The following is a 12,530-nucleotide window of genomic DNA, read 5'->3' on the forward strand; positions in this document are numbered from 1 at the left end:
TTTTTGAGACGGAGTCTGGCTCTGTCGCCCAGGCTGGGGCGCAGTGGCCGGATCTCAGCTCACTGCAAACTCCGCCTCCCAGGTTCACGCCATTCTCCTGCCTCAGCCTCCCGAGTAGCTGGGACTACAGGCGCCCGCCACCTCGCCCGGCTAGTTTTTTGTATTTTTTTTTTAGTAGAGACGAGGTTTCACCGTGTTAGCCAGGATGATCTCGATCTCCTGACCTCGTGATCCACCCGTCTCGGCCTCCCAAAGTGCTGGGATTACAGGCTTGAGCCACCGTGCCCGGCCCTGAAGACAAAATTTCATACTATCATCCTTCTCCCTCTACTTCAGCATGTGCAGGTAACTTGAATAAAAAGAACTGCCAGAAGATACACCTGGCTCAAATAATTGTGTAGTACTTAGCCCATGAACTCCTCCATAATAACTCAGATTAATTGATCATAAAGATACCTACATCTATGTCATATTTCATTCTATCAAAGACATTTCCCTTAGTAATTTATCAGTTTCAAAAAAGTGAAGACAGTAAGATCATCAAAGTCCACAAAAATGGTTGCTTGTTCAGCATGCCACTTAATGGCAGCTGTCTTCTTCATAGTCAGGTGATTTATGTTTGGTTTCAAGTTTACCTAATTTTGCTGGACAGTTCTTCTCTGGCTGACTCGTTGTCCTGGGCAATGCTCCACTCAAACATCATCCCTGCCAAACTACTAAAAGTATTTCCTGTACAGCAAGCCAAAAGCAGACAAGATAGGATCACATATTTAAAAATATTCAGGTATTTACAACAAGAAAGGGAACCCTAACTAGAAAATTACTTTGAGGCCTCCTTCATTAAGAAATAGAAAGCACTATCATTAATGAATTAAAACATATATATGAGAAAGTTCCCAACACAAACAGTAAATGATGTTGCTGCACAAGCTGTCTGAAAGTAAAGAGGACTCAAGCTGATGAACTCCTGGCTGACAATAATTATGCCATGCTCCTTCTGTTCTTTTCTACATAAAGGCCACCTCATGGCTGACAAGGCACCCTTAATCCTGGTCCCCTCCGCACAAATTTTTGTAAAAATTTTCCAGGCCAGGTGCAATGGCTTGTACCTGTAATCCCAACACTTTGGGAGGCCAAGGCAGAAGGATCGCTGGAACCCAGGAGTTTGAGACCAACCTGGGCAACATAGTGACACCTGGTCTGTAAAATAAAAACTTAGCCAGGAATGGTGGCCTGCACCTGTAGTCCTAGCTACTCAGGAGGTGGAGATGGGAGGATTGCTTGAGTCTGGGAGGTCAAGGCTACAGTGAGCCATGCTTGTGTCATTGCACTCCAGCCTGAGCAACAGACTCTGTATCCAAAAGAAAAAAAACCTTCCAGAATAGTTCATTTTTCAAATTAAAAAAACAAATCACTCAAATAATTTGCAAAGAAAGTGGCAATACAGGCTGGGCGTGGTGGCTCAAGCCTGTAATCCCAGAACTTTGGGAGGCCAAGACGGGCGGATCACGAGGTCAGGAGATCGAGACCACCTTGGCTAACATGGTGAAACCCCATCTTTACTAAAAAATACAAAAAAACTACCCGGGCGAGGTGACAGGCGCCTGTAGTCCCAGCTACTCAGGAGGCTGAGGCAGGAGAATGGCGTAAACCTGGGAGGCGGAGCTTGCAGTGAGCTGAGATCCAGCCACTGCACTCCAGCCTGGGCAACAGAGCGAGACTCCATCTCAAAAAAAAAAAAAAAAGAAAGTGGCAATACATTATAATTTTTTTTTTAATCAACCATGGGAAACTTGGCCTCACAGGATACTTCAACCTCGGCCTCCCAAAGTGCTAGAATTATAAGCATGAGTCACCATGTCCCACTTAAATTTTTTTTTTTACCACCTAAATGTTTTTAATACCACATTATAGAATTAATATAGTATATAGTATTAAAAGCATTAAAGATTAGATCAAGATTGTAACTTTTTACAGATTTCCATTTAATTCTCCTGATCTATAGAAAGTGGATTGATCAAACAGAGCTAGCAATAAATTCCAAAAAATGTTCTTAATTGTTGATGTAGGGGCCATCAGCAGAAGCTCAGTAATAGATTGGATATCTAAGAAAAGTTCTGAGGCCGGCGTTGTGGCTCACGCCTGTAATCCCAACACTTTGGGAGGCTGAGGCGGGCAGATCACTTGAGGGCAGGAGTTCGAGACCAGCCTGGTCAACATGGTGAAACCCATCTCCATTAAAAATACAAACATTAACGAGCATGGTGGCGCGCGCCTGTATTCCCAGCTACTCGGGAGGCTGAGGCACAAGAATCTCCTGAACCCGGAGGGCAGAGGTTAAAGTGAGCCACGGTCACACCACTATACTCAAGCCTAGGCAACAGAGCGAGACTCCATCTCAAAAAAAAAGAAAATGGCCAGGTGTGGTGGTTCACGCCTGTAATCCCAGCACTTTGGGAGGCTGAGGTGGGTGGAGCACCTGAGGTCAGGAGTTTGAGACCAGCTTGACCAACATGGTAAAACCCCGTCTCTACCAAAAATACAAAATTAGCCTGGAGTGGTGGCACAGGCCTGTAATCCCAGCTACCCAGGAAGCTGAAGCAGGAGAAATGCTTGAACTCGGGAGGCAGAGGTTGCAGTGAGCCAAGATCACGCTGTTGCACTCCAGCCTGGGCAACAAGAGCAAAACTCCGTCCCCAACACGCCAAAAAAAAAAGAAACGAAAAGTTCTCAGATAACTAACAATAGCAGGAATATTTTATAAAAATGTGTAGCTAATACATTAAATTATACTCAGAATTATTATTCATCTATATGAGCTCCAAATGAGAAAATAGATATTATTTCTAATCTACTTTTGTCACTCAAGTTTTTGTTTCCAAGTGCTAAACATAAAGGGATATTACTTTATTTTAGGTAATTTTGTTGAATCCTCTGAAGTTCTTTACCTTCAGCATCCAATGCCCTCACCATCAGTTCCAGTGGCGAATCATCTACATAAAGTTCCCGGGCCCGAGATACAATTTCAATGCTGTTTATCACATCAACCTTAACGTCACAGCGTAGCTCATGGTCAGTCACTACAATGAACCCAAAAACTGAGTATTTAATTCAATAGGTCATGAATCTATTAAATGCCTCAAATACTCAAAACTGCATTCTAAAGATTATGAAAAAGAAAGACTATGACAGCTGCTTTTACCTATGGAAGAAAATAGCATAATAACAAGATATATAAGAGCCTTTCTTTATAACAAGAGGCACTAGACCAGAGATTCCAAAACACTGATCTATGATGATGTTTTACACATCCATGGAAAATGAGAAAATAAAATTTCAACCTTTTTCTCCAAATTCTTCAAGATCCTGATAACAAATAAAAATTTCAAAATAGCGAATAATAGGCTGGGCACAGTGGCTCATGCCTGTAATCCCAGCACTTTGGGAGGCCAAGGCGGTTGGATCACGAGGTCAGGAGATCAAGACCATCCTGGCTAACATGGTGAAACCCCGTCTCTACTAAAAATACAAAAAAATTATCCTGGCGAGGTGGCGGGCACCTGTAGCCCCAGCTACTCGGGAGGCTGAGGCAGGAGAATGGCATGAACCCAGGAGACAGAGGTTGCAGTGAGTTGAGATCATGCCACTGCCCTCCAGCCAGAGCGAGATTCTGTCTACAAAAAAAAAAAAACTAAACATTGAAAAAAAAACAAAGGAGAATGTTAATCAGATAATACAGGTAAATGCCCCTCAACAAGGGCTAAGGTACACTAAAATATGCTTATTTCAGGAAATGGTATGCTTCCTTTCAAAGAAATATTAAAAATTGAATTACTCATCCTGAAACTACTTTTTTTTTTTTGAGACAGAGTCTCACTCTGTCGCCCAGGCTGGAGTGCAGTGGCACCATCTCAGCTCACTGCAAGCTCCGCCTCCCAGGTTCATGCCATTCTCCTGGCTCAGCCTCCTGAGTAGCTGGGACTACAGGTGCCCACCACCACGCCCGGCTAGTTTTTTGTATTTTTAGTAGGTATGGGGTTTCACCGAGTTAGCCAGGATGATCTCGATCTCCTGACTTTGTGATTTGCCCACCTCGGCCTCCCAAAGTGCTGGGATTACAGGCGTGAGCCACTGTGCGCGACCAAAACTACTTTATATAGACAATAGAATTGAACAAATAAGTAAATACATCATAGGTAATGAAAATCAGTTTTCTCCCTGTCAGAGACAGAAGTTAAAATAAGCAAGGTGGGAAGGCTAGAATAAGCCCTAAGATCCAAGATTAGAATTGAAGATATCAGTATGAGCTCGTTTATTTTAGTATCTATGCAGATATCTATCTATAAGTGTAGATATATGTATATACATGAGTTAGCATATATACATGTATTTCCTAGTTATGTTTGCTGAGAGGGCCTAGAAGCAGTGGATACACCAGTAGCAACAAGCACACTGGCACCCAGATCTTGGTTTCTAAATATAATTCTTGTTGTTGTTGAGATGGAGTCTTGCTACATTACCCAGGCTAGTCTAGAACACCTGACCTCAAGCGATCCTCCTACCTCAGCCTCCCAAACTGCTGAGATTACAGGCACTAAATATAATTCTTTAATATAAAGAACCAGGACTCCTTGAAGAAATGGCTAAGATGACCCTGGCCCATCTCATAGAACTGAAAAGTAAGAAAGTACAATCAATCAATCAGTCACAAAAATTAAAGAAAAGGTAAGGGCAAGTCCAAAGGACATAGGAGCCAACCTGAAAGAGCCCCAATGGCCAAAGCTGGAAAACTGGAATAGCAGAATAAATTATAATACTGAAATATAGGCCCAAAATTAAATAAATACTCATGAACCCATACTGACATATATAATTGAATAAATTAACTGGGAAGAAGCTATTTGTAAGATGTAGGACATCTTTCTTTCAGAAGAATACTAGTTAATAAGTATAGAAGATATGAGGGAAATCCCTTGAGCCCAGGAGTTCAAGATCAGCCTGGGCAACATAGTGAGACCTCCTCATGTCTACAAATAATAAAAAGAATCTAGCCAGGTGTGGTGGCACACATCTATAGTCCCAGCTACTTGGGAGGCTGAGGTGGAAGAATCGCTTGAGCCTGGGTGGTCAAAGTTGCAGTGAGCTGAGTCCATGCCACTGCAAGAGCAAGATCCCATCTCAAAAAAAAAAAAAAAAAAAAAAAAAAAAAAAAAAAAAAAGAACAACACAGTACTATGATTCCTAAGACTCGTGAATAAACACTAAAATCAGTGGGCAAAGCTTCAAGGAGAAACAGGATACATCAAAGTATCTCCATCAAATATTTATTAGTTATTGTAGTGGTTAATACATGTGCACAAATTCTTTGGCACTCCTCCTTCCAAGAGGCAAAGGTTAATTCTCCTTCCTGTATTTTTGTTTTGTTTTTTTAAAAACAGGGTCTCACTCTGTCACCCAGGCTGGAGATCAGTGGCACAATCATCGCTCACTGCAGCCTTGAACTCCTGGGCTCAAGTGATCCTCCCACCTCAGCCTCCTGAGTGGTTGGGATTATAGGCGCATGCCACCGCACCTGGCTAATTTTTAATTTTTTGTAGAGACAGGGTCTCACTTTGTTGTCCAGGCCAATCCCCCTTCCTTTAAATTGTAGGCTAGGCTTCATGGCCACTTTTAATGAACAGCATATACGAAGGCGAAAATGGTAACTTTACAGTGGAGAAACCTGACAGATACCACCTTAACCAAGTGATCAAGGTTACCACCACCAGTGATAAATCATGCTGATATCATGAATCCCCTGAAATAATGCAATGGGAAGGGCTCTTCAATTCCGTGGGTTTTTTCCCTCAAAATCCATAACCCCAGGCTAATCATGAGAAAACATTAGACAAACCCAAATTGAGAAACATTCTATATACAACATCTGACCAGTACTCTTTTTTTTTTTTTTCCTTAAACAAGGTCTCTGGAGTGCAGCAGTTCAATCGTGGCTCGCTGCAGCCTCAAACTCCTGGATTCAAGCAATCCTCCAGCCTTGGCCTCCTGAGTAGCTGGGTTTACAGGCACGTACCATCATGCCTGGCTAATTTTTTCTTTTTTTTTTTTTAGTAGAGACTTGGTCTTGCTAATGTTGCCCAGGCTCGTCTTGAACTCCTGGGCTCAAGTGTTCCTCCTGCTTCAGCCTCTCAAAGTGCTGGGATTACAGGCCTCCTGAGCTAGTGCCCTCAGCCCAACACTGTTTTTTGTTTTGTTTTGTTTTGTTTTAGACAAAGCTTCTCTCTGTCGCAGTGTAGTGGTGCAATCCGGCTCACTGCAACCTCTGTCTCGGGTTCAGGGGTTCAAGCAATCCTTGTGCCTCAGCCTCCAGAGTAAGTGGGATTACAGGCACACACCACCATGCCTGGCTAATTTTTTGTATTTTTAGTAGAGATGGGGTTTTACCATGTTGGCAAGCCTGGTCTCAAACTCCTGACCTCATGATCCGCCTGCCTCGGCCTCCCAAAGTGCTGGGATTACAGAGGTGAGCCATGCCAGGCCACCCAATACTCGTTAAATGTCAAGGCCGGGCACGGTGGCTCACACCCGTAATCCCAGCACTCTGGGGGGCCGAGGTGGGTGGATCACTAGGTCAGGAGTTCGAGACCAGCCCAGCCAACATGGCCAACATGGTGAAACCCCGTCTCTACTAAAAATACAAAAAATTAGCTGGGTATGGTGGCACACGCCTGTAATCCCAGCTACTCAGGAGGTTGAGGCAGGAGAATCGCTTGAACCCGGGAGATAGAGGTTGCAGTGAGCCGAGATTGCACCATTGCACTCTAGCCTGGGAAACAGGGCAAGACTGTGTCTCAGAAAAAAACAAAAAAAAAGCATCAAAAGTGACTGAAAGGCTGAACATGGTGACACCCCATCTTTACAAAAATTAGCTGGGCAAGGTATTGTGTGCCTGCAGTCCCAGCTACTAGGGAGGTTGAGGTGGGCAGATCACTTGAAACCTGGAAGCAAAGGTTGCAGTGAGCCCCGATAGTGCCAGTGCACTCCAGCCTGGGTGACAGAGACAGACTCTGTCTCAAGAGAAAAGTGACTGAGAAACTCACAGATTGGAGGAGACAAAGGAAACATGACAACTTAGTTTAGCGATGTGGTGTCTTTCATTGAATCCTAGAGAAGATTAGTGAAACATTAGGGCAAACTGGGTAAAGGGTATATGGGAACTTTCTGTATTATCTTTACATCTCTTTTGTAAATCTAAAATCATTTTTAAATTTAAAAGTTTTAAAATTCAGTTAGCCTTCTACTTGATTAACATTTAACTGACAAACAGAACCCCAAGTTAAAAAACTTAAAGACGAAGACATGGGGTCTGTGAACAAAAAACAACAAGGTAAGTTGAAATCTCACAGGATCTGCTGGTAGAATTACCACTAAGGAAGTGTTCCAGGAAGGCAAAGGAAGGAAGGAAGGGAGGGAGGCTAAGTTTAGGTAATCCATAACTTGATAATCAGGCACTGGATAATCTAGCACTTGTCAAATGAGAAATTAAAGCCCCCTTTTCAGTAGAGAAATGTGTAGCACAATGGCAAACAGAAGCAGCTGTGACCTTACATAAAAATATAAAAAGCCTTGTGCACACAATGCTTACTCATCTGACTACTTCAACAGCAGAAAACTTTTCTTTTTCTTTTTTTTTTCCTGAGAAGTAGTTTCGCTCTTGTCGCACAGGCTGGAGTGCAGTGATGCCATTTTGGCTCACTGCAACCTCCACCTCCCGGGCTGAAGCGATTCTCCTGCCTCAGCCTCCCAAGTAGCTGGAATTATAGGCGCCCACCACCACACCCAGCTAATTTTTGCATTTTTAGTAGAGACGGGGTTTCACCATGTTGCGCAGGCTGGTCTCGACCTCTTGACCTCAGGTGATCCACCCGCCTTGGCCTCCCAAAGTGCTGGGATTACAGGCATGAGCCACTGCGCCCAGCCTAGAAAACTTTTCAATACAAGGTCATTGGCCATAAAGAAAACAAATGCCCAGTACAATGGCCCACGCCTATAAGCTCAACACTTTGGGAAGCTGAAGCAGGATTGCTTGAGCCCAAGAGTTCAAGACCAGCCTGAGCAACCCCACCACCATATCCCTACAAAAAATAAAAAAAATTAGCCAGGCCTGGTGGTGCCCCCCGTAGTCCCAGCTACTCCGGAGGCTGAAGTAGGGGAATCGCTCGAGCCCAGGAGGTCATGGCTGCAATGAGCCACGTTTGTGCCACTGAACTCCAGCCTGGGCGACAGTGAAACCCTGTCCCAAAAAATAAAAATAAATAATAAATAAATGGAATTACTTTGGATGATTTACAAGTAAATTTAGAATGATTAGGAGAAATACCAAACATTTAACTTTTAAAGTGAAGAGAATACAACTTTATTAAATAATATAACATATTTTTATTTACAGCTCCACATTACTTCAGGTATATTTCAGTTGTCCAGACCTTTTCTTCATCTGCCCTGTAAGCTTTTTCACCTAAAATTATGCTCTCAGCTGGGTGTGGTGGCTCATGGCTGTAATCCCAGCACTTTGAAAGGCCCAGGTGGGTGGATTGCTTAGGTCCAAGAGTTTGAGACCAGCCTAGGCAACATGGTGAAACCCCCACCTCTACAAAAAGTGAGTGGGGCAAGGCTGAGTGTGGTGGCTCACACCTGTAATCCCAGCACTTTGGGAGGCTGAGGTGGGCGGATCACCTGAGGTTGGGAGTTCGAGATGAGCCTGATCAACATGGAGAAACCTCGTCTCTACTAAAAATACAAAATTAGCTGGGAGTGGTGGCACATGTCTGTAATCCCAGCTACTCGGGAGGCTGAGGCAGGAGAATCACTTGAACCCAGGAGGCAGAGGCTGCAGTGAGCCGAGATGGTGCCATTGTACTCCAGCCTGGGCAACAAAAGTGAAACTCCATCAATAAAAAGAAAAGAAAAGAAAAGAAAGAAAATCCTGCCTAATACTCTTCATTTTCATTTTATTTTAATTTTATTTCATTTTATTGAGATGGAATCTCCCTCTGTCGCCCAGGCTGGAGTGCAGTGGCGTGATCTTGGCTCACTGCAACCTCTGTCTCCTGGGTTCAAGCAATTCTCCCGCCTTAGCCTCCCTGAGTAGCTGGGACTACAGGCGTGCACCATCATGCCCGGCTAATTGTTTTATATTTTTAGTAGAGACGAGGTTTCACCATGTTGGCCAGGCTGGTCTCGAACTCCTGACCTCAGGTGATCCACCCACCTCAGCTTCCCAAAGTGGGGGGATTACAGGCTTGAGCCACCACTACCCGCCATAATTTTTTTTTTTTTTTTTTTAGAGACAAGTCCCCATTTGTTACCCAGACTGTTCTTGAACTCTTGAGCTCAAGAAATCTTTCTGTCTCAGCCTCCCAAAGTGCTGGGATTAAAGGCGTAAGCCACTGCAGCTGGCTAGGAATCATTATTCTCCCTCTTAATCATTTGAAGCCAACACCATTTGTGTTAACCATCTATACAAAATACCAGATTATTCTACCCCAGACGAAGTGATAGTGTTTTTGCTCTCGACATACCTATTTCTCGAGCAAGAATAATACTGCTGAGGCGTATCGGTTGCGTAGATTCAGCAATGAGTACAGCTTTTTGGGAACACAAGGTGCCATTTTCATATAAAGGCTCAACAGTAACTGCATCATGATGGGTGGAATGCCTGCCAGAACAAAATTCTTAAGACTATGAAATAGGTGGGTTAAAATTAACTTTTGGTGGAACATAGATTCTCATCCTTCTTCCACGTTACATACTACCAGGTATATGTTAATGACACTTTTTAAAGCAGGAACATTGCTTAGGGATGTGATGATTAAAGTGAGAGATTGATCAGAACTTTCCCAATGATCCCTTGAGCAAAGTCTCAGAAATATCCCTCCCTCAATATTTTTTTTTTTTTTTTTGAGGCGGAGTCTCGTTCTGTCGCCCGGACTGGAGTGCAGTGGCCGGATCTCAGCTCACTGCAAGCTCCGCCTCCTGGGTTTACGCCATTCTCCTGCCTCAGCCTCCTGAGTAGCTGGGACTACAGGCGCCCGCCACCTCGCCCGGCTAGTTTTTTTGTATTTTAGTAGAGACGGGGTTTCACCATGTTAGCCAGGATGGTCTCGATCTCCTGACCTCGTGATCTGCCCGTCTCGGCCTCCCAAAGTGCTGGGATTACAGGCTTGAGCCACCGCGCCCGGCAATATTTTTTTTTAAAGATTGTTATATTCTTCCTTCAGTATGCAGAAATAGGACTGATGTGTTTCTAGTAATGAGACAGGACTTTCTCATACTCTGAGGAAAGTTTCCTTCAATCCTAGAAACCAGGATGCTGATATCTAGGATGGAAAAGTTGTCTAAATTATGAGGTGTGAGTCCAACTTGAAATACCAAAAACATTCATAAATGTTTTATTTTTATTTATTATTATGTTTTTGAGATGGAGTCACTTTGCCGCCCAAACTGGAGTGCAGCAGGGCAATCTCAGCTCACTGCAACTTTCGCCTCCAGGGTTCAAGCGATTCTCCTGCCTCAGTCTCTCAAGTAGCTAAGATTACAGGTGCCTACCATCATGCCCGGCTAATTTTTGTATTTTTAGTAGGGACGGGCTTTCATCATGTTGGCCAGGCTGGTCTTGAATTCCTGACTTCAAGCGATCTGCCTGCCTCGGCCTCCCAAAGTGCTGGGATTACACGCGTGAGCCACTGCACCCAGCTGAATGTTTTTATTTTAAACAGATACAGGGTCTCACTATGTTGATCAGGCTGGTCTCAAACTCCTGGCCTCAAGTAATCCTACTACCTTGGCCTCCCTAAGTGCTGGGATTACAGTCGTGAGCCACCATGCCTGGCCTCATTAATATTTTTGGTGCGATAGAAGAAATGGCTTTCAATACTGGAAAGATGCCTTGCATCGCCCTCACAGTCAGGAAACACACACATCACACTGGATCATCTTACAAGCCCACTTTCCTTATACTTCCTCATACAATGAGAGGTGAATTTACACTCTGAACGAACCTCATTGCTTCTTCTAGGAGATGGCAAAGGGGTATCTACTCCATCTAGGATGAATGCACTGGCATCCTGAAGCTCACTTCAGTTAGGTTCTCTCACACCTTAGGCAACCACATAACCCATCATTGGGTCCTCTCACACCAGAAAATCACGTCTCTTCACCTTCAGTCAGGAAGTCATTATCCCGGAGTTGTGTGTACCCCCTGTCCTCACACTTCAAGTGGGTACCCTTTTATAAATGGGGCAATTTTGATAATACAGACAGATCTCATCTCCACCCACGATGAATCTTCTCACATTGCCAGAAGTTTACACTTCATAGTCTCTGGGCCTCACTTTCCTCCTCTGTGAAATGGGAATAATAGTACTTACTTCACAAGACTGTAAAAAGCAAATGAGTTAATACATGCAAAGTGCTTAGTTAACCCCCAATACTTGGCTGTTGTGTTTTAAGTCCTTCTCACATTGAATGGGTCATCTATAGTTCGTGGGGATCCTTCGCACCCCAAGTTTTCCTGTTCCTATAGAAATTTCCTCAGATATGGGGAACTTCCTCTTACTCTAGTTGTTTACATTGTAAGTCATCAGTACCTGTCGCCTCCAACACTGGGCTTCCCTTTACCCTGACGGCTACTCCTAGTGACCACCCCTTCCCAACACACAGAGAAAAGGCCAGTCCCACATCCCGAGAATTCCTCACACGTGTGGAAGATCGTCACACAGCTGGAGGATATACCACATGAGTAGGACACGCCACGCCCAAGAGTCTGCTCCTCGCCACCTTCACTGACATCACACTCTCCTTCCCTATCGGCTAGGCCCCTTCACGTGGCCCCACACGGTTTTCCTGTGGGATCTTACAGAGGGAACCCCTCTCACCCTTACTGGATGGTGAGGGTGCATATCCTTGTCACCCACCACCGCTCACCAAGTGTAGCAGCCTCGCTGCGCCTCCAGCAGGAAAGGCACCCGGCCTGGCTCTTGGCCGAAGGGTAGCAACACCTGTGGCACGTTAAGTTTGTTGGCCAGGGTCCCAAGCAAAACCAGAAACAACAACAGGAGGCGGTGTAGAGGCAAGAAGAAAAAGGGCTTGAAGCCTCGGTAGCTTGATGACGCCGGACAGCCAGTCATGGCGACTGCCAAGTTTCGGTTCCCCCGGCTCAACAACAGCCGAGCTCACAGCTCCATCAGCCAATCCACAGGCGTGACGTCAGCAGAGGGGGATGGGACCTGCTTCTTGCTCCGAAGTGTGGGCATTTTCTTTTCTTTTTTTTTTTTTTGAGACGGAGTCTGGCTCTGTCTCTCAGGCGGGAGTGCAGTGGTCGGATCTCAGCTCACTGCAAGCTCCGCCTCCCGGGTCTACGCTATTCTCCTGCCTCAGCCTTCCGAATAGCTGGGACTACAGGCGCCCGCCACCTCGCCCGGCTAGTTTTTTGTATTTTTAGTAGAGACGGGGTTTCACCGTGTTAGCCAGGA

At 44.7% G+C, this 12,530-nt stretch overlaps 1 protein-coding gene across 1 annotated transcript in view; it reads right to left on the reverse strand.

The window, feature by feature from the left end:
- Positions 1 to 12,288, reverse strand: part of LOC108517660 (nuclear pore membrane glycoprotein 210-like) — a gene marked incomplete at its 3' end in the record, with an annotated part of 78,048 nt that extends 65,760 nt beyond the window's left edge. Inside the window, 4 exon segments of the mRNA XM_017855749.1 lie at positions 636 to 729; positions 2,949 to 3,080; positions 9,579 to 9,715; positions 11,983 to 12,288. Of these exon segments, the coding sequence (XP_017711238.1) occupies positions 636 to 729; positions 2,949 to 3,080; positions 9,579 to 9,715; positions 11,983 to 12,185 (566 nt within the window).
- Positions 12,289 to 12,530: the final 242 nt, after the last annotated feature.

This window comes from Rhinopithecus bieti, unplaced genomic scaffold, assembly GCF_001698545.2.
Source record: "Rhinopithecus bieti isolate Rb0 unplaced genomic scaffold, ASM169854v2 scaffold_3033, whole genome shotgun sequence".
In the NCBI taxonomy this organism is placed as follows: Eukaryota; Metazoa; Chordata; class Mammalia; order Primates; family Cercopithecidae; genus Rhinopithecus; species Rhinopithecus bieti.